At 44.6% G+C, this 26,909-nt stretch overlaps 1 protein-coding gene and 1 pseudogene across 2 annotated transcripts in view; one reads left to right on the top strand and one right to left on the bottom strand.

Annotated features, from left to right (window-relative positions):
* TNFRSF10B (TNF receptor superfamily member 10b) overlaps positions 1–26,673 on the bottom strand; it is a gene marked incomplete at its 5' end in the record, with an annotated part of 44,609 nt that extends 17,936 nt beyond the window's left edge. Inside the window, 3 exons of the mRNA XM_081091121.1 lie at positions 1,055–1,168; positions 6,574–6,676; positions 26,557–26,673. Coding sequence (XP_080947247.1) covers positions 1,055–1,168; positions 6,574–6,676; positions 26,557–26,673 — 334 coding nt within the window. The remainder of the gene's footprint in view (positions 1–1,054; positions 1,169–6,573; positions 6,677–26,556) is intronic.
* LOC308519217 (uracil-DNA glycosylase-like) lies at positions 1,833–2,987 on the top strand (annotated as a pseudogene). Its single transcript has 2 exons — positions 1,833–2,047; positions 2,367–2,987. The product of its transcript is annotated as a uracil-DNA glycosylase-like (transcript).
* Positions 26,674–26,909: the final 236 nt, after the last annotated feature.

Raw genomic sequence — 26,909 nt, 5'->3', positions numbered from 1 at the left:
GGATATATGCACCCCTATGTTCATAGCAGCACAATTCACCATAGCTAAGATCTGGAAACAGCCTAAGTGCCCATCAGTAGATGAATGGATTAGAAAACGGTGGTACATCTACACAATGGAATACTATGCTGCTGTAAAAAAGAAGGAATTCTTACCATTTGCAACAGCATGAATGGAACTGGAGAGCATTATGCTAAGTGAAATAAGCCAGTCAATGAAGGAAAAATACCACATGATCTCACTCATTTATGGATAATAAAGACCATTATAAACTTATGAACAAAATATACAGAGGCAGAGCTGCCTGGAAGAAACTGTCAAACTACAGCGGGAAGGCTGGGGAGGATTGGGGGACAGGAGCGGGGGTAAGAGATCAACCGAAGGACTTGTATGCATGCATATAAGCATAACCAATGGACATAAGACACTGGGGGGTAGGGGAGGCCAGGGGATTGTCAAGGGCGGGGGAAAAAAAGGAGACATATGTAATACTCTTTGTAATATTTTAAGCAATAAAACAATTAAAAAAATAAAAAATAAATAAAAAATTGTAAGCATTGTATAAAAAAAAAACAAAAGAAGGGTCGGGTATAACCTGAGAGACCCTGGGTGGGGAGGAACCCTTGGGTGAGTTCCGCAAACTTAACCCTGCAGAGAGGCCTTAGGCCGTGAAGGCTGAGGAAGGCGGAGAGCCTGCCAGGAAGCACAGGGCCAGGAGGGGTCTGGCCAGGACAAGCCCCACATCCGGGCTCCAAACCAGCACTTTTCCACTCGGCCACCCCTTCCATGATGTGGCCACTGAGTCCTCCCTTCAAGGGACAGGTTATTCTCCCACCACTTCCCTCTGATGGTTTAAAAGATGTCCCTCCTGTGTGGCATGCATTATAAAAATAATTTCTTTTTTTATTTTATTTTATTGGCCTGAGTCATATCATGAAAAGGGTATGATGAAGACCACACTGGGCTGGCAGTTAGGTTTCTGATCCCCCATTCGATACAATTATCAACTCATTGCCCGGCGCCCTAACCGTAGGCAGGAGATCTACATCTCTACCTGCAGGGCAGTTAGAGCAGGGGTGGCAAGAAGAGAGGCGGTTGGGACGATGGGTGAAACCCTCTTTTTCAGTGCATGGTGTACACTCTCTGCTCTGTTCTGACAGATAGGATCCTGGGAAAAGAGAGAGAATCTGGTGAGTGAATGACCACAGGGCTCCTGGAGGCTGGCAGTGATGGCTAAGGGAGGCCTCTTTCGGCCATCAGTGGAATCCAAACAGGAAAATCCACTCACATCCCTTAGACCCGTGGTCAGCAAACTGCGGCTCGCGAGCCACATACGGCTCTTTGGCCCCTTGAGTGTGGCTCTCCCTAAGCCTTAGGAGTACCCTAATTAAGTTAATAACAATGTACCTACCTATATAGTTTAAGTTTAAAAAATTTGTCTCTCAAAAGAAATTTCAATCGTTGTGCTGTTGATACTTGACTCTGTTGACAAATGAGTTTGCCGACCACTCCCTTAGACCCTCGCTGCCAACAGAAATGTATTACAAGCCAAACATGAAATTCAAATTCATAGTTGCCATGTTGAAAGGGTAAAAAGAGCCTCGTCGATATGGCTCAGTGTTTGAGCGTTGAGCTATGAACCAAGAGGTCATGGTTTCATTCCTAGTGAGGGTACATGCCTGGGTTGCGGGCTCGATTCCCAGTGTGGATATTTTAGGTTAAAAAATACATAGTGGAGCCCACCCCCTCGGTGGGAGCATGCGCGCGGCTTGGCGCCAATTCGGAACCGCCACAGCCTGTGCCAGCCCCGTGGGTTCCCGGGCGGCTTCAGGATGATCAGCCAGAAGACACTGTACTCCTTCTCCTCCCCCAGCGCCGGCGAGGCGGAGGAGAGCGGGGATGCAGTGGTGAGCCCCGCCAAGAAGGCCCCGGCAGGGCAGGAAGAGCCTGGCACACCCATCGCCTCAGCGCCGCTGAGCCCCGAGCAGTTGGTCTGCATCCAGAAGAAGAAGGCCGGGGCCCTGCTTAGACTCACGGCTCCCAATCTGCCGGTGAGTATTTTAAAGGGTGTCCCAAAATTCACGCAAGAAGTCATTTTGATAGAAAACACAGGGTTATAATTAAAAATTGTAAATTTTTTATTGATTCATAAAGTATACAGTATAGGGTTATGTATGGAATAGCACATCGGGTAAATAGCCTCCACGGGTTTGCTGGCACATATGCAAAGCCGTGGTCTTCATTGGCCTTCATTGTCCCTGCTCCTGGGCCATAATTGGTACTTGGTAATGCTTATCAAATTGAAGGGATTGAAATCAAAGGGCAACAGATATTAGAATCTGATTCAATAAACCAAGTAAAATTAGGCTTTTATTTTTTGTTGTTGTTAATGCTCACGCAAAATTCAAATCTTGCGTGAATTCTGGGACACCCTTTATAAAGCTAATGGGATTTGTCGCAGAAGAAGGAAGACATTACACTGTGTATCCACCCCCACACCAAGTCTTCATGTGGACCCAAATGTGCAACACAAGAGACGTGAAGGTTGTCATCCTGGGACAGGATCCATACCATGGACCCAAGCAAGCTCATGGGCTGTTCCACTTCCGCCCAGTGTGGAAGACATGTACAAAGAGCTGTCTACAGACACATGGTTTTGTGCATCCTGGCCATGGAGATGTATCTGGGTGGGCCAAGCAAGGTGTTCTACTCAACGCTGTCCTCGCGGTCAGGTGCATCAGACCAATTCTCGTAAGGAGAAGGGCTGGGCCAAATCAGAACTCGAGTGGCCTCGCCTTCTTGCTCTGGGGCTCTTATGCTCAGAGGAAGGCCCACGCCATCGATAGGAAGCGCCACCACGCGCTGCAGACCGCCCATCCCTCCCCTTTGTCTGTGCACAGAGGGTTCTTTAGGTGCAGACATTGCTAGAAACTGACGAGCTGCTGCAAAAGTCTTGCAAGGAGCCCATCAACTGGAAGGATCTGTGACACTGAACTGGGTGGGAGGGGGTCCTCTGGGCCGTTTCTAGAAGCTGCCATTGAAGTATTTGTCAGTGACAAAGTCGAATTGAGAAAATAATTGTCCGAGTGATGGTTAAGCACGGGGCACACCAGGGAGAGAGTTTCAGTCAAGTGGCCATGCGTCAGGCCGCCCAGGAGTGGCAGCGTTACCCGGCAGAGAATGTACCCTGCGAGAACGTGTCTGTCTTTGCAACTTGGCTCTCGCCTAGAATATGTGTCAAAGTTTTTGGAAAGGAGAGGAAATGAAATTCTCTGGACTCTGCTCCCCTCTGTTTCTTTTATGGTTAAAGATGGTGAGACACACACCTTTTTAGTATCTAAGTCAGCTGCTCGCTTTTACCTGTAGGTTAAACGTTAGGTTATAAGGTGTTGGGTGTTTTTATATAGAAAAGCCCCCTTTGCACATGAGCCAGGTCCATGCCCTTTGATCCTTTACAGAGCCCTCAGGCCCCTACTGGAAGGAAATGGGATTTTTTTTTTTTTTTTTTTTTTTTTTTTTTTTTTTTTTTTTGCCAGTTCCCAGAAATTAGGGGTCAGTTTCCTGTTTATAGCAGAGGAGAAAATTCCTAAGCAACAGCCCTTGCTGTGAGCCAGGTGAGGTGGGCGGGGTCTTGTTTATATTGTTTTCTGGGTGTTTCTAGGAATAAGCAGTGGAAGTTGAACCGGAGGAGAAAGGGTTTTGTTGCGTTTTATTTTTTTAAGAAGGGAAATGGTTTTCTCCCATGTGTATCCTGAAATGGGAGAAAAGGCAGCATAGTGCCAACTGCTGTTTTTTCTTGACTGAAATCACTTTGGGATACCATTTTCTGCAACACTGGACAGTTTCGCTCTTTTAAAAAATATGTAAATGCCTGGCCAACGTGGCTCAGTGGTTGACGGTCAACCTATACACCAAGAGGTCACAGATCAATTTCTATGTGGATGTTTTGTATTTTTAAAATATTTTTATTGATTTCAGAGAGGAAGAGAGAGATAGAAATATCAATAATGAGAGAGAATCATTTATTGGCTGCCTCCTGCACGCCCCCTACTGGGGATCGAGCCCACAACCTGGACAGGTGCCCTTGACTGGAATCAAACCCAGGACCCTTCAGTCATCATTGATGTTTCTCTCTCTCCCTCTCCCTTCTTCTCTGAAATCAATAAAAAATATATTTTTTTTCAAAAAGGATTAAAAAGAAAGGGGGCCCCGAATAGCCAAAGCAATCCTGAGGAGAAAAAAAAATAAGGCTGTAGATATTTTGCTACCTGACTCAAATTATACTGCAGAGCTATGATAATCAAAACAGCATGATATTGGCAGAGAAACAGACACACAGATCAATGGGACAGAATAGAGAGCCCAGCTATACAACCATATGAATATGGACAGATAATTTCTGCAAAGGAGCCAGAAATACACAATGGAGTAAAGACAGTCTCTTCAGTAAATGGTGCTGGGAAAACTGGAAAACCACATGCAAAAGAATGAAACTGGATTACAGTTTCTCCCCCTGTGCAACAATTAATTCAAAATGGATCAAAGACCTAAATATAAGACCTGAAACAATAAGTGACATAGAAGAAAATATAAGTACCAAACTTAGGGACTTTGGTCATAGAGAAAACTTTATGAACTTGACCTCGAAGGCAAAGGAAGTAAAGGCAAAAATAAATGAATGGAACTGTATCAAACTAAACAGTTCTGCACAGCAAAAGAAACTGGCAGCAAAACAAAGAGGCAACCATCCAGATGGGAGACGATATTTGCAAACAATAGCTCCGACATAGGTTTAATTTCCAAAATATATAAAGAACTCATAAAATGCAACACCAAACAAACAACCCAATCAAAAAGTGGGCAGAAGACCTGAAAATACACCTCCCCCAGAATACATACAAATAGCCAACAGATATATGAAAAGATGTTCAACCTCACTGGCAATTAGGGAAAAACGATCAAAACTGCAATGAGATACCCCCTCACACCTGTTAAGAGTGTCCATTAGCGCCCTAACTGGTTTGGCTCAGTGGATAGAGCGTCGGCCTGCGGACTCAGGGATCCCAGGTTCTATTCCGGTCAAGGGTATGTACCTTGGTTGTGGGCAGATACCTAGTGGAGAGTGTGCAGGAGGCAGCTGATCGATGTTTCTCTCATCGATGTTTATAACTCTCTATCCCTCTCCCTTCCTCTCTGTAAAGAATCAATAAAATATATTTTTTTTTTAAAAAAGAAGAGTGTCCATTAGCAACAAGACAAGCAATAACAAGTGCTGGAGAGGATGTGATGTAAAGGGAACCCTCATTCACTGCTAGTGGGAACGCAGTCTGGTACAACCACTATGGAAAGCCATCTGGTGAGTCCTCAAAAAATTAAAAATAGAGCTACCATATGACCCAGCAACACCTCTTCTGGGTATATACCCCGAAACTTGAAAACATGTATTCACAAAGGTATATGCACCCTTATGTTCATTGTAGCATTATTCACAAAGGCCAAGACATAGAAAGAACCAGTGTCCCAAGACAGTGGACTGGTAAAGAAGATGTGGTACATCTGAACAATGGAATACTGCTCAGCTATAAGAAAGGATGAAATACTGCCATTTGCAACAACATGGATGGACCTTGAGAATATTTGGCTAAGTGAAATAAGTCAGTCAGAAAAAGCTAAAAACCACATGATTTCACTCATATGTGGAATATAAAATTGAAACTCCTGAACACAAACAGCAGTGTAGAAGTTTCCAGAGGGAAAGGGGGTTAGGGGTGAAAGGGGTCCTAATATATGGTGACAGGAGATGACTTGACTTTGGGTGATGGGCACATCGTGCAATATATGGATCTTGTAACATAGAAACCCACACCTGAAATCTGTATGATCGTATTAACCAATGTCACCTCGATAAATTTAATAAAAAAGGAAAAAAAAGAGAAGGAGGGCCAATTCATTTAACTATGTATTTTTTGACCTAACATTCAACATAGTATCAATTCAACATTTAATCAATACAACATATTGGGATAGTTTACTTTCTTGAATACCTCACTCAAAAAGTGAAATCTATGCTCCCTCCAGAGTGTCCAGGGTTTGTGGTCTGCTCTCACCTGCCCTTGTGACTTCTTTACCCCAAACTCACCCTACACTCACCCCAGCTGCCCCCCAGCTTTGCTCAAACAAGCTCTCCCCCTGCCCCTGGGACCATAGCTTCTGGGGGGCCCTCTCCGGACCACTGTGCGTGGCGCTCTGCACTATGGACAGTTGCTCTCTGCGTCAAGGTCACATCCTCAGACACCTCACCAACCCAGTCTCTGTCCCACCCATCACTCAATTATCCTCATGGTTCCTATCTCGACTCTCTGTCACCTTCAAATGTCTGTCTGAGTCCATCTCAGAAGAACAGCTCCAGGAGGGCAGGGGCCTCCTGCCCTCCACCAGTACAGTGCCAGGCACTCAGGAGCCATTTAATAAATAAATACCTGTAAATAAAGAACCAGGAACTTCGGAAATCAGAGGGCTGGGAACACCTGGAGACAAGGCGGGTAAGGGCTTGAGATCAGTGTTAGAATGTACCTGGCGGACACTCCTCAGGGAGGTTGGCATGCAATCGTTGTGGGGCAGCTGGTTGCTGGTGAATTCTGTCCGGCTCTGTGATTGGGCGTGAGGCAACTGGAATCTGCGGGGACAAAGCAGGGATAGGTATCAGTGGCTTCCTGACTCTCCTCCCGCCCCAGACCCCTCTCACATTCTCGTCACCCCAACTACCTAAAGCAAAAAGAACTGGGACCTTTCTTCCAGCTCTATCCTCATTTCATGTTTGTCTCTTAGCCTTTGGGACTAGCAAGTAACTCACGCCTGAAAGAGTTTCCAGTATTCTTTTAACTTATACTAAAACAAAACATATTTATTCCACATGTGCAAAGTTAATCATAAATGGTAAGCACCATTGCAACTACATCAGTAAATCCTCAAAACACTTCAATGATAAAAATGGTTAGAATGGATGAAGAACAAGACCCAAATACATACTGTCTATTAGAGATGCCATTTAAGAAAGCAGGACACAGATATATTGAATGCAAAGGGATGGAAAAAAGATATATAACATACAAATAGTAAGCCTAAGAAAACTGCTGTGCTGTCTTAATATCAGATGAAGTTGGTTTAAAACAAATAGCATTACCAAAGGTAAAGAAGGACCTTTTGTTGTGTGAAAGGGTTAATTCCTCAGAGAGTCATAATAATTATAAATGTATATGTGCCCAACAAAAAAGCTTCAAAACACATGAAGCAAAAATGGAAAGAGTTAAAATGAATGTATAACACCCTTTTCTCAGCAGCTAATGGAATGATCTGATGAAAACAGTAAAGTCAAGAGAGATTTGAACACTGTCAATCACCTTGACTTAATTGACATTCACATAACAGATGTGCAGCATCTACAGAAGACACATCCTTTTCTGGTGAACATGGTACTTTTTGACTTCAAATAAACTTAAAAGAAGTGAAATTATCTACACTAATAAAAGAGAAACATGGTAATTGGCGTATGACCGCTACCCTTCCCATTGGCTAATCAGGGCAATATGCAAATTAACTGTCAGCCAAGATGGCGGCTGGCAGCCAGGCAGCTTGCAACTAACATGAGGCTTGCTTGCTTCAGTGACGGAGGACTCCAACGTTCCCCGCCTGCGGCTGCAGGCCTATGAGCCTGCAGTTTCAAACATTGTAACAAATATAGAAGCTAAACAAAACTCCAGAAACCAGCTTTCAGCCGGCTGGGATCTCAGAGCTGGAGTTGATACAGAGTTTCGAGAACTGAAAAAAACCAGATACCTGCTTTCAGGAGCGGAGGCCTAAGAGCTGGAGCCTCAGAGCTAAAGCTAGCCCAGAATAAAAAAAGAAAAGAAAAAAAAGGAGCAGTTGGGAGCTTCAGTCCCAGCCTGAAAACAGCCCTCAGCCCCTCACCCAGACTGGCCAGGCACCCAGTGGGGACCCCCACCCTGAAGGGTGTGTGACCAGCTGCAAACAGCCATCATCCCCTCATCCAGGCACCCCAGTGGGGACCCCCACATTGATCCAGGACACCCTTCAGGGCAAACCAGCCAGCCCCACCCATGCACCAGGCCTCTATTCTATATAGTAAAAGGGTAATATGCCTTCCAGCACTGGGATCAATGTGACAGGGGGCAACGCTCAAACCCCCTGATCGCCCTGCGGCTCTGTGTGTGACAGGGGGCAGGGCCACAACCTCCCTATCCACCCTACTCTGTTCGTGACAGGGGAAGGTGCCCCAACCCCCTGATTGGCCCTGCTCTGTGGGTGATAGAGGGCGGCACCCCAACCCCCCACCCCCCCACGGGCCCTGCTCTGTGTGTGATGGGGTAGAGCCATAACCTCCCCATCGGCTGTGCCCTGAGTGTGACAGTGGTGGCTCCCCAACCCCCTGATAGGCCCTGCTCTGTGGGTGACAGGGGGCGGTGTGCCAACTCCCCTATCGGCCCTACTCTGTGAGTGACAGGGGGGAGCTCCTCAACCCCCTGATGGGCCCTGCTCTGTGCATGACAGGGGGGAGCTCCCCAACCCCCTGATGGGCCCTGCTCTGTGCGTGATGGGGGGGGGGGAGCTCCCCAATGCCCTGATTGGCCCTGCCCTGTGCGTGACAGGGGGTGGCGCCACAACCTCCCCATCGACTCTGCCTTGAGTGTGACAGGGGGCGGTGCCCCAACCCCCTAATCGGCCCTACCCTGAGCGTGACTGAGGGTGGCATTGCAACCTCCCGATCCGCCCTGCTCTGTGCATGACAGGGGGCGGCGCCCCAACTCCCCAATTGGCCCTCCTCTGAGCCCAACCAGGGGCTGCACCTAGGGATTGGGCCTGCCCTCTGCCACCGGGAGCAGGCCTAAGCCAGCAGGTCGTTATCTCCCAAGGGGTCCCAGACTGCGAGAAGGCACAGGCTGGGCTGAGGGACCCCCCCCCCCCGCCCCGAGTGCACAAATTTTTGTGCACCAGGCCTCTAGTCTATATATATAAAAGCCTAATATGAAAATTGTGCCCTGGGGAGTTTAATTGATTACTATGACGTGCGCTGACCACTAGGGGGCGGCACAGAACGAAGGAAGGCCCAGCCAGCAGCCAGAAGGAAGGCCCCAAATGGCCCTGATCGCCAACCAGTCCTAGGGACCCTACCTGTGCACAAATTTTGTGCACCAGGCCTCTAGTATCATGTATATTCTCTGATCTTGATGATAATACATTGGAAATCAATAACAATAGCTACAAAGGCCTCCAATGTAATTAAAACCACAATGAGAACAACAACAAAAAATCACAGACATTCCAGAAAACTGGGATCTTAAGCCAGTCAAAGGAATGACATTTCAATTTTTCATTTTTATTTTTTATTATTATTTTGTTAGCTTTTTTTTTTGCTCTTTTCTTTGTTTTCCCTTTTTTTGTTTGTTGCTTTTTTCTTTGTTCTCCTTTTTTTGTTTATTTGTTTGTTCCTTTATTATCTACTTCTTTTCACATTATTTTTTCCAACCACGTGAGCTGCTGCCAACTGAGGAGCATCTGCTACCACAACCGCCCGAGGACCAACCACAGACACATGAGCGGCACACTCTTGTCCAGGGAGCATCAGCCCCGTGAGCAGCCTGCCTCGAGCCTAAGAGAAGCAGCCTCATGTGGCCTGCCCCTGTCCAAGGAGCAGCAGCCGTGTGAGCGGCCCACTTCCCTGTCCGAGGAGCAGCAACCACACGAGCAGTCCGACCTGTCCAAGGAGCAGGAGCCGCACGAGCAGTCTTCCTACATCTGAGGAGCGGCAGCACTGCGCAGCCCGCCCCCATCCGAGGAGCAGCAGCTGTGCACAGCCCGCACCCTGCACTAGTCCGAGGAGCAGCAGCTGCACAAGCATCTTGCCCTTGCCCAAGCAGCAGCAGCCGCACGAGCAGCCTGCCCAATCCGAGGAACACTAGCTGTGTGTGCAGCCCACCCCCATCCGAGGAGCAGCAGTTCTGTGAACAGCCCGGCCCCATTCGAGGCGCAGCAGGAGCCCACCCCAGTCTGAGGAGCAGCAGCCACACGAGAAGACCACCGACATCCGAGGAGAAGCAGCCCTACCCAGCACGCACCGGTCTGAGGAGCAGAGCCACAATAGCCTGCACCTGTCCGAGGAGCAGCAGCCAGGTGAGTGGCACGTCCCCGCCTGAGGAGGAGCAGCCACGCGTGCAGCTCACCCCCGTCCTAAGGGCAGTAGCCCCACAAGCAGCCCACCACTGTAGAGGAACAACAGCAGTGTGCAGCCAGCCGCCATTCAAGGATCAGCAGCCACGTGAGCAGTCCACCCCAGTTCAAGGAGTAGCAGCTGTGTGTGTACCCCACCCCTTCCAAGGAACAGCAGCCTCGTGATCAGCACACCCTCTTTCTGAGGAACAGCAGCTGTGTTTTAAGCCTCCCCCCACCAGCCAGAGGAGCCACCACAGCTGTGAACAGCACCCACCAGAGGAGCTGCTGCCAACTGAGGAGCATCTGCTACCACAACTGCCCGAGGAGCAACCACAGCCCAAGGAGCCACTGCCACCCAAGGATCACCCCCTGAAAGACTAACATCTAGATATGTTGGTGAGATCAAACATGGGTAGACAAAGAAACCCCCGAAGGAAAGAAAAGGAGGACTTGCCCGAAAAGCAGCTAAGTGAAACAGACGCATGCAGCATGACAGAAAAAGAATTCAGATTAAGGGCCCTAGAATGCATAAACCGGATGGAGGAAAAAATCAACAACTTATGCAAGAATCAAGAAGAAACAGATGAAAAAATCAACAACTTATGTAAGAATCAAAAAGGAACAGATGAAAAAATCAATAACTTATGTAAGAAACAAGAAGAAATGAAGGGTGATATAGCTGCAATAAAAAACACCATTGAAAGTTTCAACAGTAGACTAGGAGAAGCAGAGGACCGAATTAGCAAATTAGAAGACAGGGAAGCAAAACACACCCAAACTGAACTGCAATTGGATAAAAAAATTAAAAGACAGGAGGCGAGCCTAAGGGAGCTATGGGACAACGTGAAACGAAACAACATACGAATAATAGGGGTGCCAGAACAACAGAAAGAGGAACAAGGGCTAGAAAACCTATTTGAAGAAATAATATCAGAAAACTTCCCTGAGGTGGGGAAGAAAAAAGTCACACAAGCACAGAGAGTTCCAAACAAGGTGAACCCGAAAAGACCCACACCAAGACACATCATAATTACCATGGCAAATGTTCAGGACAAAGAGAGAATCTTAAAGGCTGCAAGAGAGAGACAGAAAGTTACATACAAGGGATCTCCCATTAGATTATCAAATGATTTCTCAACAGAAACACATCAGGCCAGAAAAGAATGGATGGAAATTTATAAAGTGATGCAAAGCAAAGGACTGAATCCAAGAATACTCTATCCAGCAAGGCTATCATTCAAAATTGAAGGGGAAATAAGAAGCTTCACAGACAAAAAAAAGGCTAAGGGAGTTTATCACCACCAAGCCAGCAATGCAAGAAATGCTAAAGGGACTGGTGTAAAAAGAGAAATAAAAAGCTCAGAAAGAAAACGGCCACAAAAAACAGAAATGGCTACAAACAAGTACCTTTCAATAATAACTTTAAACGTAAATGGACTAAATGCTCCAATCAAAGACATCGAGCCGAAACCGGTTTGGCTCAGTGGATAGAGTGTCGGCCTGTGGACTGAAGGGTCCTAGGTTTGATTCCAGTCAAGGGCATGTACCTGGGTTGCGGGCACATATCCAGTGGGAGATGTGCAGGAGGTGGCTGATTGATGTTTCTCTCTCATCGATGTTTCTAGCTCTCTATCTCTCTCCCTTCCACGCTGTAAAAAAATCAATAAAATATATTAAAAAAAAAAAAGACATCGAGTGGCTGAATGGATAAAAAAACATGACCCATATATTTGCTGTCTACAAGAGACCCACTTCAGAATAAGGGACTCACACAGACTGAAAGTGGAAGGATGGAAAAATATCTTTCAGGCAAATGGAAATGAAAAAAAAAAAAAAGCTGGGGTAGCAATACTTATATCAGACAAAACAGACCTCAAAGTGAAGGCCATAACAAGAGATAAGGAAGGCCACTTCATAATACTAAAGGGATCAATACAACAAGAGGATATAACCCTGATAAACATATATGCACCCAATGCAGGAGCACCCAAATACATAAAAAAAAACTCCAGGAAGATATCAAGGGAGAGATCGACAACAATACAATCATAGTAGGGGACTTTAATACACCACTGACATCACTGGATAAATCCTCTAGACAAAAAATCGTCAAAGAAACAGCAATCCTAAATGACTCACTAGATCAGATGGACTTAATTGACATCTTCAGAACATTTCACCGCAAAGCCACGGAATATACGTTCTTCTCAAGTGCTCATGGGACATTTTCAAAAATAGACCACATATTGGGTCACAAACAAAGTCTCCCTAAATTCAAGAAGATTGAAATCATACCAAGCATCTTCTCAGACCACAAGGGCATAATTTTAGAAATAAACTACAATAAAAACAACCCAAAATATTCTAACACTTGGAAACTGAATAGCATGTTATTAAATATTGATCAAATATTACCAATGAGATCAAAGAAGAAATTAAAAACATCCTGGAAACTAATGACAATGAAAACACAACAATCCAAAACCTATGGGACACAATGAAAGCAGTCCTGAGAGAGAAGTTTATAGCTCTACAGGCCTATCTCAAAAAAACAAGAAAAACTGATAGTAAATCATCTAACTCTACATCTCAAAGAATTAGAAAGAGAGCAACAAGAAAAGCCCAGAGTGAGCAGAAGGAAGGAGATAATAAAGATTAGAGAAGAAATAAATGACATAGAGACCAAAGAAACAATACAGAAAATCAATGAAACCAAGAGCTGGTTATTTGAAAGGATAAACAAGATTGATGAACCTCTAGCCAGGCTCACCAAGAAGCAAAGCCACTGTTCTCAAAACTGCCTGGTACTGGCACAAGAACAGACATATAGATCAATGGAATAGAATAGAAAACCCAGAAATCAACCTGAACCAATATGCCCAATTAATATTTGACAACGGAGGCAAGAACATACAATGGAGTCAAGACAGTCTCTTCAATAAATGGTGTTGGGGAAAATTGGACAGATACATGCAAAAAAATGAAACTAGACCACCAACTTATACCATACACAAAAATAAACTCAAGCCCTAGCCGGTTTGGCTCAGTGGATAGAGCATCGGCCTGAGGACTGAAGGGTCCCAGGTTCGATTCTGGTCAAGGGCATGTACCTTGGTTGCGGGCACATCCCCAGTAGGGGGTGTGCAGGAGGCAGCTGATCGATGTTTCTCTCTCATCGATGCTTCTAACTCTCTATCCCTCTCCCTTCCTCTCTGTAAAGAATCAATAAATATATTTTTAAAAAAATAAACTCAAAATGGATAAAGGACTTAAATGTACTCCGGGAAACCATAAAAATACTAGAAGAATCCAAAGGCAACAGAATCTCAGACATATGCCGAAGCAATTTCTTCACCGATACAGCTCCTAGGGCATTGGATACTAAAGAGAAAATAAACAAATGGGACTACATCAAAATAAAAAGCTTCTGCACAGCAAAAGAAACCATCAACAAAACAAGAAGAAAGCCCATTGCATGAGAGAACATATTTGCCAATGTTATCACCGATAAGGGTTTAATCTCCAACATTTATAGGGAACTCATACAACTTAACAAAAGGAAAATAAACAATCCAATCAAAAAATGGGCAAAGGACCTAAATAGACACTTTTCAAAAGAGGACATTCAGAAAGACAAGAGACATATGAAAACATGCTCAAAGTCACTAATCATCCGAGAGATGCAAATCAAAACAACAATGAGGTACCATCTCACACCTGTCAGAATGGCTATCATCAACAAATCAACAAACAACAAGTGCTGGAGAGGATGTGGAGAAAAAGGAACCCTTCTGCACTGCTGATGGGAATGCAGACTGGTGCAGCCACTGTGGAGAACAGTATGGAGTTTCCTCAAAAAACTAAAAATGGAACTCCCATTTGATCTCATGATCCCACTTCTAGGAATATATCCCAAGAAAACAGAAACACCAATCAGAAAGGATATATGCACCCCTATGTTCATAGCAGCACAATTCACCATAGCTAAGATCTGGAAACTGCCTAAGTGCCCATCAGTAGATGAATGGATTAGAAAACGGTGGTACATCTACAGGATGGAATACTATGCTGCTGTAAAAAAGAAGGAACTCTTACCATTTGCAACAACATGGATGGAACTGGAGAGCATTATGCTAAGTGAAATAAGCCAGTCAGAGAAAGATAAATACCACATGATCTCACTCATTTGTGGAATATAGAGAACAACATAGACTGATGAACAGGGACAGATCCAAAGACAGAGAAACAACAATCAGACTATTAATCCCCAGAGGGAAAGTAGGGGAGGGTGGGGGTAAGGGGAAAAGATCAACCAAAGGACTTGTATGCATGCATATAAGCCAAACCAATGGACATGGACAACAGGGGGGTGAGAGCATTAGTGGGGGAGGGGGGCGGATGGGGGTTAATGGGGGGGGGGGGATGAGGACACATTTGTAATTCCTTAACTAATAAAGAATTTAAAGATTAAAAAAAATAAGATTACCATATGACCCAGCAATTCCACTTCAGGGTATATAAACAAAAGAATGCTGGGCTGAGAGGAGGGAACTGAAAGTTGTTTAATGGATATAGAGTTTCAGTTTTGTAAAATGAAAGTAGTTCTCGAGATTGGTTTCACAGCAATGTGAATGTAGTTAACACTACTTAATTATGCAATAAAAACAGTTAAGATGGTGCATGTTAGGTGTTATATATTTTACCACAATTTTCAAAAAAGTAAATGTGCTTCACAAGCTGTCCTTTAAGGAACCTGTCAAAGTCCCACTAAATACCAAAGTCCTAGAAAAGTGACCATGTCGCGATTTGCATCACAATTTCTGAGCTATAAATGACACAAGAATTGAAGGAATTTGAATGGAATTTGCAAATGAGTAGTACATTATTGATGTTAATGTTCTGATTTGAAGATTGTTTGTGTTATGGGGGAGCATGTTCTTGTTTGCAGAGAGCATACAGTTAGCAACTGGTTTTCAGATGGTTCCGGAAGATTTTTGTATAGTTTTTGCAACTTTTCTGTAATTTTGAGAGTCTTTTAGAATATAAAGTTAAGAAAGTCAGAATAAAAGCTATTGTGGATTGTTGAGCTCAGCTCTACCGATTGTTGAGCTCTATCTCAACAAGATAGAATGCAGCCCTCTTCGCAGAAAACCCTGTCACGTGTTTGATGACAGGTATCCTCACCTGTGTCCCTCGGCCCTTCCTTTCCCAGGCCCCGCCTTCCCTGGTGCAGGCTCCTTTCTCTGCTCTCAGTGCTATGCCCTCCTGTGTTTACTGGCTCTGTTTCTCATCAATTCTTTCCCTCATCATTTTATTATGAAAATGTTTACACACGCACTAAAATTTACAGACGTGTACAGTGAACACCCACAATGAAATGCGTATTTCTTAAGTGTACAGTTCAATGAATTTATTAATTCATACATGTGTGTAACCCAAATCCTCTTTCTATATTACAGAACATAGCAGGCCCACAGAACACCCCCTCGGGCCTTTTCCTAGGTAATCCTAATCTGCAACACCTTCCCAAGAGTTGATCATTTTTTCCAGTATGGATTGAGCTTCAGTAAATGTTGAGCCTTTTCTGTGAATGACAATTAAGTCAAAGTGGTTGATAGTGTTCAGATTATACCTTTACTGAGTTGTTGTATTCATCTAATCTAATAGTTTTTATCAACTATTGAGGAAGGTTTGTTATAATTTCCATTAAATCCTGTAGATTTTTGCTTCATTTATTTTGAAGTTCTATTATTAGGTATATACACATTGATAATTATTCTGACTTCTTAATAAATTAATCCTTAAACACTACAAAAAGTCTATCTCTGGCAATATTCTTTGTCCTATTAAGATAGCTGGAGAAGTGTGTGTTTTTCTTTAATATATTTTATTGGTTTCAGAGAGGAAGGGGGAGGGAGAGATAGAAAAAAATTGGTTTCAGAGAGGAAGGGGGAGGGAGAGACATCAATGATGAGAATCACATACAAGAGAAGCACATACAAGAATCAACCAACAAATACATGGATGACGGGGCAGCAAATCTCTCTCTCGTTCTCACTCTCAAATCAATTAAAAATAAAAATAATTATTTTTTAAAAATCTTCAAGCCCTAGCTGGTGTGGCTCATTTGATTGGGCATCAGCCTATGCACTGAAAGGTTGCTGGTTTGATTCCCAGTCAGGACAGATGCCCAGCTGCAGGCTTGATCCCCAGTATGGGATGTACAGGAGAGACAGCTGATTGATGTTTTACTTTCACATGGATGAAAGTAAAAATCAATTTAAAAATCTAAAAAAAAAAAACTTCAAAAATTTTGGAGACTTACAACATAAGTACATTCAATACCATCCCACCATTCTTGTTGCTATTGGGTTAATATGTCCTAGGATTAACATGGATATAGTTTATAAACCTCCCAAATGATGTATAATTTTTTATAGTGTACAATTTCATAAAACTAAGGGGAAATAACAATCCTTTATACTGGCCACATTTTTTTTATATTTCCAATGATCTTTCTTCTCTCTTAAGATCCATGTTTCTGCCGAAGCCGGTTTGGCTCAGTGGATAGAGCATCGGCCTGTGGACTGAAAGGTCCCAGGTTCGATTCCGGTCAAGAGCATGTACCTGGGTTGCGGGCACATCCCCAGTAGGAGATGTGCAGGAGGCAGCTGATCGATGTTTCTAACTCTCTATCTCTCTCCCTTCCTCTCTGTAAAAAATCAATAAAATATATTTTTTTAAAAAATCCATGTTTCTATGGTCTTCATCTTGAAATCTTCATTTAGCATTTTGTACAGTCCAGGTCTACTTGTCACTGGAAAGGGATCAGGCAGGGACCACCCATCTTGGAATGTGTGGGTTCTTGACTTTGTGCAGGAAAGAATTCAAGACATGAGTCGGGGTGAATTTGAGAGTATGTTTATTAAAGCTTGGGACAGTAAGACAAAGGAAATGTTTAGCATAGAGGAAGCAAAAGCACAGGAATAGGATTGAACCTAGGTGGAGCTGCTTTGTCTCTTTAGAAACGTCAGACAAGAGGAGGGCCCTCAGAGCTTATGAGAAAGTAAAAGCAGGTGCTCAAGGAAAGGGGGGTGCGGGGCTGCTCACAGGAGAGCACACACTGGGGCCTTTGTCCTAAGGATTTTTATCTGTTTTCTACAGGTGGGAATTTTAGGGGAGGTCTCAATCAGAATATTCATCAGCTTTTCAGGTATGTCTTTTAATCCTATATAATAAAAGCCTAAAATGCTAAGTGTCCAGTTGTCCGTTCAACCAATCAAAGCATAATATGCTAATAATATGCTAAGGCCACTCAACTGATCGCTATGACATGCACTGACCACCAGAGGGCAGTCTACCAGTTGACCAGCTGCTATGATGTGCACTGACCACCAGGGGGCAGACACTCTGACCAGTAGGTTAGCTTGCTGCTGGGGTCTGGCAGATCGGGACTGAGCTAGACGGGCCAGACACACCCTGGAGCCATCCATGGCCCCTCCCCAGCTGGCCAACCTCCTGCGTCCCTCCCTGGCTCTGATCATGCACCAGTAGGGTCCCTTGGCCTGGCCTGAGCCCTCTCACAATCCGGGACCCCTCAGGTGATGCCAGAGACCCGGTTTCAGCCAGATCGCCGCAGGCCAGGCCAAAGGAGCTCACTGGTGCACAAATTCATGCACCAGGCCTCTAGTATGTTGATAAGTCAAAATGAGCTTATAGTGGGGTTTGGGATCATTTTCTGGTCAGCTTCACCTCTATCTTGGATTTTTCTGGCTCTAATTGTTTTTCTTTATTATTTATTCCCCTGACTTTGTTCATTCTTTTTTTTTTTTTAATATATATTTTATTGATTTCAGAGAGGAAGGGAGAAGGAGAGAGAGAGAGAAACATCAATGATGAGAGAGAATCATCGATCGGCTGCCTCCTATACGCCCCCTACTGGATATTAAGCCCACAACCTGGGCATGTACCTTTGACTGGAATTGAACCCAGGACTCTTCAGTCTCTAGGCCAACGCTATATCCACTGAGCGAAACCATCTAAGGCGACTTTGTCCATTCTTGGGTTTGCCTGGCACTAATAGCACCAACTGGGTCTCTGTTATCTAACTCCCTGACCAGGGTAATTTAAGCTACTGGCTTTCTGTTTGGACAGATGTAAACTGTCTGCTCCTAAGTGCCTTTGGTTAGGGAGGATGGAGTCTTGTTTATTTCCTAAATGGTAAGCTCTCTTCTCCCCACTTACTCTTTGATTTTGTCTAATGACTGCTAGCTCTCAGGTTAGGAAACCTAGACTCCACATTAAATGCCTTTCCTTCCTCTTACCACCAAGCCCATCTAATCATCTGCCAGCAGTGTTACTGTGATCCTCAGAGCCACACTTTCCTCTGTCAGGCTGATGCAATCTAATGCAATCTTACCACTTTCCTATTTCAGGGTGATGCAACCGAATCACACATGCTAAATGCTGCTCAGGCCATGTCTGTCTGAGCTCACACATATAGTGCACATTCCCCTGGGGAAACAATTATCTTTAAAAGTGTTGGTTTGCCCTGGCCAGTTTGCTAAGTGTTATAGCATCAGCTCAGGGACCGAAGGATCATGGGTTCAATTCTTGGTCAAGGGCACATACCTCAGTTACAGGCTTAATCCCATGCCCTGGTCACAATGCATGCAGGAGGCAACCAGTCAATCTCTCTCTCTCTCTCTCTCTCTCTCTCTCTCTCTCTCTCTCTCATCGATATTTCTCTCTTTCTCCCCCTCCTCTTCTTCTTTTTGACTCACCAGCATCCTAAATCACCTGCCTCCTTCTCCCTTGCATGTCTACTCCGTAAATCATTAAGTTCTCAGGACAATGAGGTTCTGATCAGCATGAAATAATCTTAGGAACAAAGCCTCAGGTCTGTGCACCCCAGAGACAGAGTTTCCATCAAACTAGAGATAACATCGAGGCCTCAGTTGTGTTTCACCTCCAGGCCCAGAAAAGCAGCAAAACCAGATGAAGCAACGTCATGGCTGACATCAGGACCAGATGCACTGATCAACGACCGCCTCCCCTGCACCAATCAATTAGTAGACACCAGGACCCCCAACTCCTTTAGTCACCGTGACTAATGATTTCCCCCTATACAACCATCCCCTGGAAGCCATGGAGAGCCAGGTCCTTGAACATTAGCTCATCTGTGTCTCCAGGTGAGGGCCACTTCCTGAAAATAAACCCTCACTTCTTTGCTGTCAACCAGTGGTTCCCAACCTTTTTTTTGGCCATGCCCCACCTAAGCATCTCTAAAATCCCGATGCCCCCCTGTGACATATAATTCTTATTATCCAAAAAGTGAACTCCTATTCACATGGAGGAAGCCTAAAAGGCCATTAACTTGGTCTAAACAAGCTTCCAAAGAACATGGCATCCATGAAAGAGAAAAATAAAAGAACAAAAGGACAGTTGAAGTACTGAGGAAGAAATCACTAAGAAATTGTTTAAAAATAATAATAATATGAAGGGATATGAAAAAATAGCAAAGAAAGTTTCAAAACATATACTAGGGAACTGAAATGCATAAATATGTCACAATATATATTTATATACTGTATATGAGGCCCCTAGAACCGTAAGAAATGTAAAAAAATCAGTTAACTCATTCTCGAATTGCCCCCCTTAAAAATCAAATTGCCCTCCTGTGAGGCATGTGCCCCACACTGGGAACCACTGCTGGAAACTCTTGTTCGTGTCTCATTGGGCTTTGATGCGTGCAGGCAAATAGACCCCTTTAATGCGGTAACATAACCAGCCTTTTCAAGATCCCCCCAGCGATGGGGCTCTGAGGTACTACAGGGGCTTTCCCAATCCTTCCTCTTAATCGGCTTGGAGAGATTTCTCTGCAAATTGGCACTGGTGCTGCACTTGTTGCTCAACCCACTGTCATAAAACGCCCTGCCTTGAAGCACTAAAACAGTTCAAACAGTGGAGATTTCAAATGAACTCAGCAGGCTCATATCTCCGAACCTATTCCTTTTGTTTCTGTCCCGTAAGAGGCTCTCATTGTTGATCCTTTTGTAGTCCGTAAGCGTGATGATTGGGTGGTTCACGCTCTTGTGTGAGATGTGCCTCCCACAAACCAGTGACAACTTACAGTAAGCCCCACGCTGACTCACTCTGTCACTGTGATTTTTTACTTCCTGGTGAGTTCATACAGCCTAGTGTGGCCCACTTTTTCCCTATAAGGTTTCTAAAAAGACAAAGCAGCCCCACCTAGGCTCTCTCCTGTTGCTTCTTCTATCCTCAGCCCTTCCTTCGTTTCACTGTCCCCAGCTGCAATCAATGTACTCCCCAAATCAGCTGGACTCAATTTGTGAAATCTTCCCTGCACTAAGTCAAGAACCCACACACTACCAGCGCCGGAGGCCTGCTCCCCGTTTGGTAGCGTGATTATTCTGTGCACTAGTCCTTGTAACATTCCTATCTGACCTGTGAAAAAGCCAAAGGGATGAGGGTCGACATTTGTCCAGGACCTCTGAGCAATAAACCACATTGTTATCCCTTGACACCCTGTTGTTCTTGACCCTCATCTGCTGCTAGCGTCTATCCCAACTGGAACCAAATTCTTTACAATTGATGTGCGTAGTGCATTCTTTACTATGCCAGCTGATGAAGGTGGCCGATACCTTCCTGCCTTTACGTGGGAAGGAAAACACTCCACCTGGACAGTCTTGCCTCGGGGTTTTCCTGATAGCCCTTCTTATTGCTCATAAATTCTGAAGACTGATTTAAATTATATCATTTTCCCTAAAAGTTTCATCTTATTGCAACTTGTGAATGATTTACTTCTTTGCTCCTCTTCTCAGGTCTCCTCACAGGAAGATAGCATCCATCTGTTAGAACTTTTGGCCTAAAGGAACATAAGGTCTCTAAGAAAAAATTACAATTCATCCCAATTCAGGTTCAATATTTGAGACATCTAGCTCTCCTGGAAGCCATTGGAGAGCCAGATCTTTGAACATTAGCTCATCTGTGTCTCCAGGTGAGGGCCATTTCCTGAAAATAAACCCTTACTTTCTTTGCTGTAAACCAGTGGTTCCCAAACTTTTTTTTTTTTAATATATTTTATTGATTTTTTACAGAGAGGAAGGGAGAGAGAAATAGAGAGTTAGAAACATCGATGGGAGAGAAACATCGATCAGCCACCTCCTGCACATCTCCTACTGGGGATGTGCCCGCAACCCAGGTACATGCTCTTGACCGGAATCGAACCTGGGACCTTTCAGTCCGCAGGCCGACGCTCTATCCACTGAGCCAAACCGGTTTCGGCCCAAACTTTTTTTTTTTGGCCATGCCCCATCTAAGCATCTCTAAAGGTGGGGCATGGCCCACCTTTAACAGGTGCAGAACGTAATAACAAGAAGAATTCAAAAGAGAATTAGGACAACATAACAACCGAGTCTACATGAATTTAAACTAGGAGCTCAAACTTGCAGATAATGAAACAAAGACCATTATTATCTTGGATTGATCAGAGTTCTTTTTTTTTTTAAATTGATTTTCAGAGAGAAAGGAAGGGAGCAGCAATCTCTAGAAACATCAATCTGGAAGGAAAACACTGACCACCATTTATCACGTTCACTCCTACAGAAGGCACCGGACCCTGACGGGAACGTCCCTCAGTCTGGTGACCTGAAACAGCAGCTGTCAAATGCACTACATACACCAAGTTTCCCAAGGCCCCAAATTAAGTGTCAGTTGCAAGGTTTTCTTGGGCTAATAAGCTGTTGCTGAAATCAGATCCCAAATCTCTCTCTTATGACAAAACCTCTAAATGTCTTACCAAAGAATGACAATCCTGATCCAATTTTATGGGAGAAACAAGGTGACATAGCCTTTAAAGGCTTAAAGGAGAGTTTAATAAACCCCCCTGCTCTTGGGCATCCTAACTATCAGATTCCCTTTTTCATTTTTTTTTTTTTTAAATCCTCATCCCAGGATATATTTTTATTGATTTTTAGGGAAAGGGAAAGAAAGGGGGGAGAGGGAGAGAGAGAGAGAGAGAGAGAGAGAGAGAGAGAGAGAGAGAAACATCAATTAGTGGCCTCCTGTACATGCACCGATTGGGGAATCAAACCTACAACCCCAAGTATGTGCCCTGACCAGGAATCGAACCCATAACCTTTTTTGGTGCATGGGACCATGCTCCAACCAACTAAGCTACCCAGCCAGGGCCCCTTACCATTTTTGTGGATGAGAAGGATGGGGATACCCTTGGGTTACTCACTCAAAAACATGGGGGTCACCACAGACCCCGAGGATACTGTATAGTCAGCAGTGACTATAGTATGGCCCCAGTGGCTCAGGGAAACCGTATTATTAAGATTCTACGGCATTCTAGACTTGATGTTCTGGAAGTTAAATGAAACCACCCTGCTGACATTTCTGCTAAGAATGCTGCCCTTACTTTCTTTCTTTTTTTTAAAATTTAATCTAGATACAGGTACTTTATTTACAAATATTCAGATTAATAGCATTTTGTTACATCAAATGAAGAGTACAGCAGTCTAAATAAATCCTGTCACAAAACAGTAAGACCCACTGTAACTAACTTTGGAAATCAGGGTATTGCACCTAAACAAGCCATGGTCTTTAGTTTGTGATTGCTACCTTATATCCCAATGGGTGGTTTGTTTTGTCTTTGTAAATATATACACACACCAGAGGTCATGGTCCCTGGGTGAGTCCCTTGTGATGCAACAGTGTGAGCAAAATGGATCACTGTAAGTCTTTAACAGAATATACCAATCTACTCCAGGAATCTTTTTTAAAAAGTTTAAGACAAATAAAAATGAGTCCCCAATTAACCAAATCCTATTTTCTGCACATTCCAGTTCTGGCTTTTATTTAACGGTGACTATACAATATTCTGGTACTACCAGAATATACATGGTACTACCATGTTTACAACCCAGAAAGTTGTATTTTTTTTACTTTAGTGTCTGTAAAGATTTAAAATGTGTATTTTAAACACAGCAGTTGAGCTGAGTGTATGGTCCAAAGAGATGATTCCCCAGTTGAAAACTTAGAAAAACTGGCCAGAGAATCCCAACAACTGGTTTCAAAAAAAGTAAAACAAGATTGGCAACCCAACAATTTCTGGTTTAATAGGAAGAGAAAGCTCTGGTTCAAGCCAAATAACAACCAAGTCCTACCAGGAATTCTAAAATGTCTGCTCCTAACTACTCTCCATGCATTAAACCACTGGTCCGCTGACAAAATGATAGCATTCATGAATAAATATTGGTGGGGAGATATTAACAAGGCCGCAAAAAGTGCCCACCTTAAGTGTCAAACACAGCCCAGGGAAGCCTATTAAATTTGCCTACTGGATCTTTTGTGGTTTGGCAAATAGATTTCATACAGCTTTCCCATCTCATGAATATAAATGAGTTTTAGTCATGAAACATATGTTTTCTCACTGGACTTTCAGCCTGACGGATGAAAGTAGTAGCTCGTGCATATCTCTGAAGGTCACGAAATATAAACCTGATGTAAAATCTGTCATCAGTGCTGCAGTGATGCAGCAAAAGTTCCACTGATAATATCAAACGGAGTCATAAAGTTTTCTGTCGGACTATCAGTGTACATGTATGCATTAAAAAATAAATCTATTTTTCATCATCACATACTGTGTTTTTGTCGCTCAAATGAATTTTATTATTTCTTCAAGGTTCTTCACATACATACACCTTAAGAGATATCAAGTAGGCGTAACATGTTCTCAAAAAATTAAGGTTGGCACGCAGAAGAATTTTGAGTCAGAGATTTTGCTGGTTTTGGCATGCACTCACAAAAAGGTTGCCTACCCTTGCCTTAGCCAAAAGCATTGCCGCTAGTCATTTTAAATCTCGGGTCCACCCCTTTTGGGACTCATAAGCTTTCTCCTTTCGAGATAATTACAGGACATCCCATGCGTTTGGCTGCTGCTTCTTTGGATCCACAGTTGGTAAAGGAAATATATTCCAATATAAAGGAAACATATTTCAATATTGTAAAGGCTTAATTGCTTCTATTGAAAATAATCATTTCCTTGGAGGACAATCTTTTCACAGTCCCTCCAAGGGAATGAACAACTCAAAATCCACACTCTACAACCTGGAGACTTATTATTATTATTTTTTTTTACTGAAAAAGACACCTCATAAAAGATTCCCTCCAGCCTTGCTGAAAGGGCCCTTACCAAGTACTGCTGACTAAGCTGTGTGCTGCTAAACTCCAGGAAGTAGAGTGGGTACAGGATTCATACCTACAGAAGGCACCAGACCCTGATGGAACGTCCCTCAGTCTGATGACCGGAATCTGCAGCTGTCAAAAATTAACGCAGGTGACTTCTGAAGGAAACATATTACCAGAAGGACTGAATCTGGCCTAGACAATGCTTTTCTTATTATTAATTCTTACTAAACATTTCTCTTATCTCTTTTCCTTGGAAGGAACATGTCCTTGTCTCCATTTCCTATGCTATTGTGGAAAGGAGGGGGGATTAAAAAAAAAAAAAAAAAAAGACCCAACGGCTTGGCTCAGTGGTTGATGGCTCAGTGGTTGATGGCTCAGTGACTGAGCGTTGACCTATGAACCGGGAGGTCATGGTTTGGTTCCTCGTCAAGGCACATGCCAGGGATGTGGGCTCCATCCCCGGTGTGGAGTGTACAGGAGGCAGCCGTCCTTTATACCAAACGCTGATGGGTTTGATTCCCAGTCGGACATGAACGGGAGGCAAGGAATCGATGTTTTTCTTCCAGATCGATGTTTCTCTCTCTCCCTTCCTTTCTCTCTAAAAATCAATTTTTAAAAAAAAGAACTTTGACCAACCTAAGATAATAATGGTCTGTGTTTCATTATCTGCAGGTTTGAGCTCCTAGTTTAAATTGATGTAGACTCTGTTGTTATGCTATTCTAATTCTCTTTTGAATTCTTCTTGTTTGTTATTACGCTCTGCACCTGTTGCCTGTTACCCCTGGACTGAATCCACGCACATTCTAAGGTCCTAACATTAAGTACCATAATGATTATTATAACACCGGGTATTATCTAAAGCAGCGGTTCTCAACCTGTGGGTCGCGATCCCTTTCTTTGGGGGTCGAAAGACCCTTTCACAGGGGTCGCCTAAGACCATCGGAAAACACATATAATTACATATTGTTTTTGTGATTAATCACTATGCTTTAATTATGTTCAATTTGTAACAATAAAAAAATACATCCTGCATATCAGATATTGAAATACATTACAATTCATCACAGTAGCAAAATGACAGTTATGAAGTAGCAACGAAAATAATTTTATGGTTGGGGGTCACGACATGAGGAACTGAATTAAAGGGTGGCGACATTAGGAAGGTTGAGAACCACCTATCTAAAGAGATAGTCATAAGAGTCAAGAGCAAATTGCACTGGTCCCCCCGCGTCTGCTTTCCCCACAATAAAGGTTGTGCTGGTGCTACACGGAGCAAGAGAAGTCTGCATGGAGGCATGGACCTCTAACCGGGACTCGGGACTCCCCCCGAGCTTCCCAGCATAACAAGAGATCCTTCCCCAGGAGCTTCACAACATAAAAGCGCAACGACAGGCCGAGCCTGAGAGGGAGCAGGAAAGGAGCTTGGGGTGCCAGAGGCCTCGGGCTCCACTCCCCCGCCGCCTCCTTCAAATTTTTTACTTGGTCGACACAGGTTGCGCCCACATGCACCGGGAAACACAAGTTACTCTGTGATTACAGATATCGCTTCTCTGAATCTTGGATTCCTTTTTAAAATAAAAATTAAACTTTCGCGATAGCTGGGATACAGGGTTTGGCGTTAGTGTTTCTATTTTTAACAGCAGGAAGGTAGGCACGTGCCCTGGGGCGGAGTTTTTTCCCTCCCCGCGCTTACACCGCTGGCTGCGCGCCCTCACCGCGCCGCGCGGGGACTGGAAGCAAGTGGAGAGTCGGGATTTAAAATGCGGATTTAAAATGCGGTCAAGTGCGAAGAAAAGCGGCATTTGGCCGGCTGTCGGCCCACCGACCGGCCACAGCCAAGTCTTACAAGCTGAACAAGAATGAAAAAGGGAAGGAAGCTCCGGGAGTTTCCTTGTGGATTTCCCCCCGAAATGACTGGTCCTTCCGGGGACCGGGAGCAGCGCGGGTCCCCGTCTCCGCTTTCGCGGGGCCGACACCCCCCGCCCCCCTTCTCCAGACTGTGCCCAGGTAGGTCCGGCCGGCACAGGCCCGGGCTTGCCCCTCAAGAGCCCCGTTTGGTCTCCCTGCCCCCCGCCCCCCACCCGCCCTCCAGGAGGGGCGGCGGGCACTCACCAGCACCAGGAAAAGTGACAGGACAAGGATCAGGGTGCGGGGGGCCCAGGGCCGAGGCCCGGCTCCCATCTGTGCCTTCAGGGCGGCGGCGCGCCCCACCGCTCGGCGGGAGGCCATCTGCGCTCAGACTCCCCGCGGCCACGTGCGGTCGTGAGCGCTCCTGGTCCCCGCGGCAGAGCCCACGCGGGTCTTCCGTGTGTTTCAGGGGAGGGGGCGACTCCCTCAGCCTGCCGGGTGCGGGGTGCTCTGCCTGCAAAAGGCTCCCCGGACTGAGCTCAAGATGGGGGAGACTGAGGAAAATGCAATGAATGACTCACTTCCTAGACCTAGACTGACTTTCGCGGGGCGGGGCG

The sequence above is a fragment of the Myotis nattereri genome, assembly GCF_964212035.1.
Source record: "Myotis nattereri genome assembly, chromosome: 5".
Classification (NCBI taxonomy): Eukaryota; Metazoa; Chordata; class Mammalia; order Chiroptera; family Vespertilionidae; genus Myotis; species Myotis nattereri.
The sequence above is the reverse complement of the archived record's forward strand: the minus strand, read 5'-3'. Positions and strand labels throughout refer to the sequence as shown.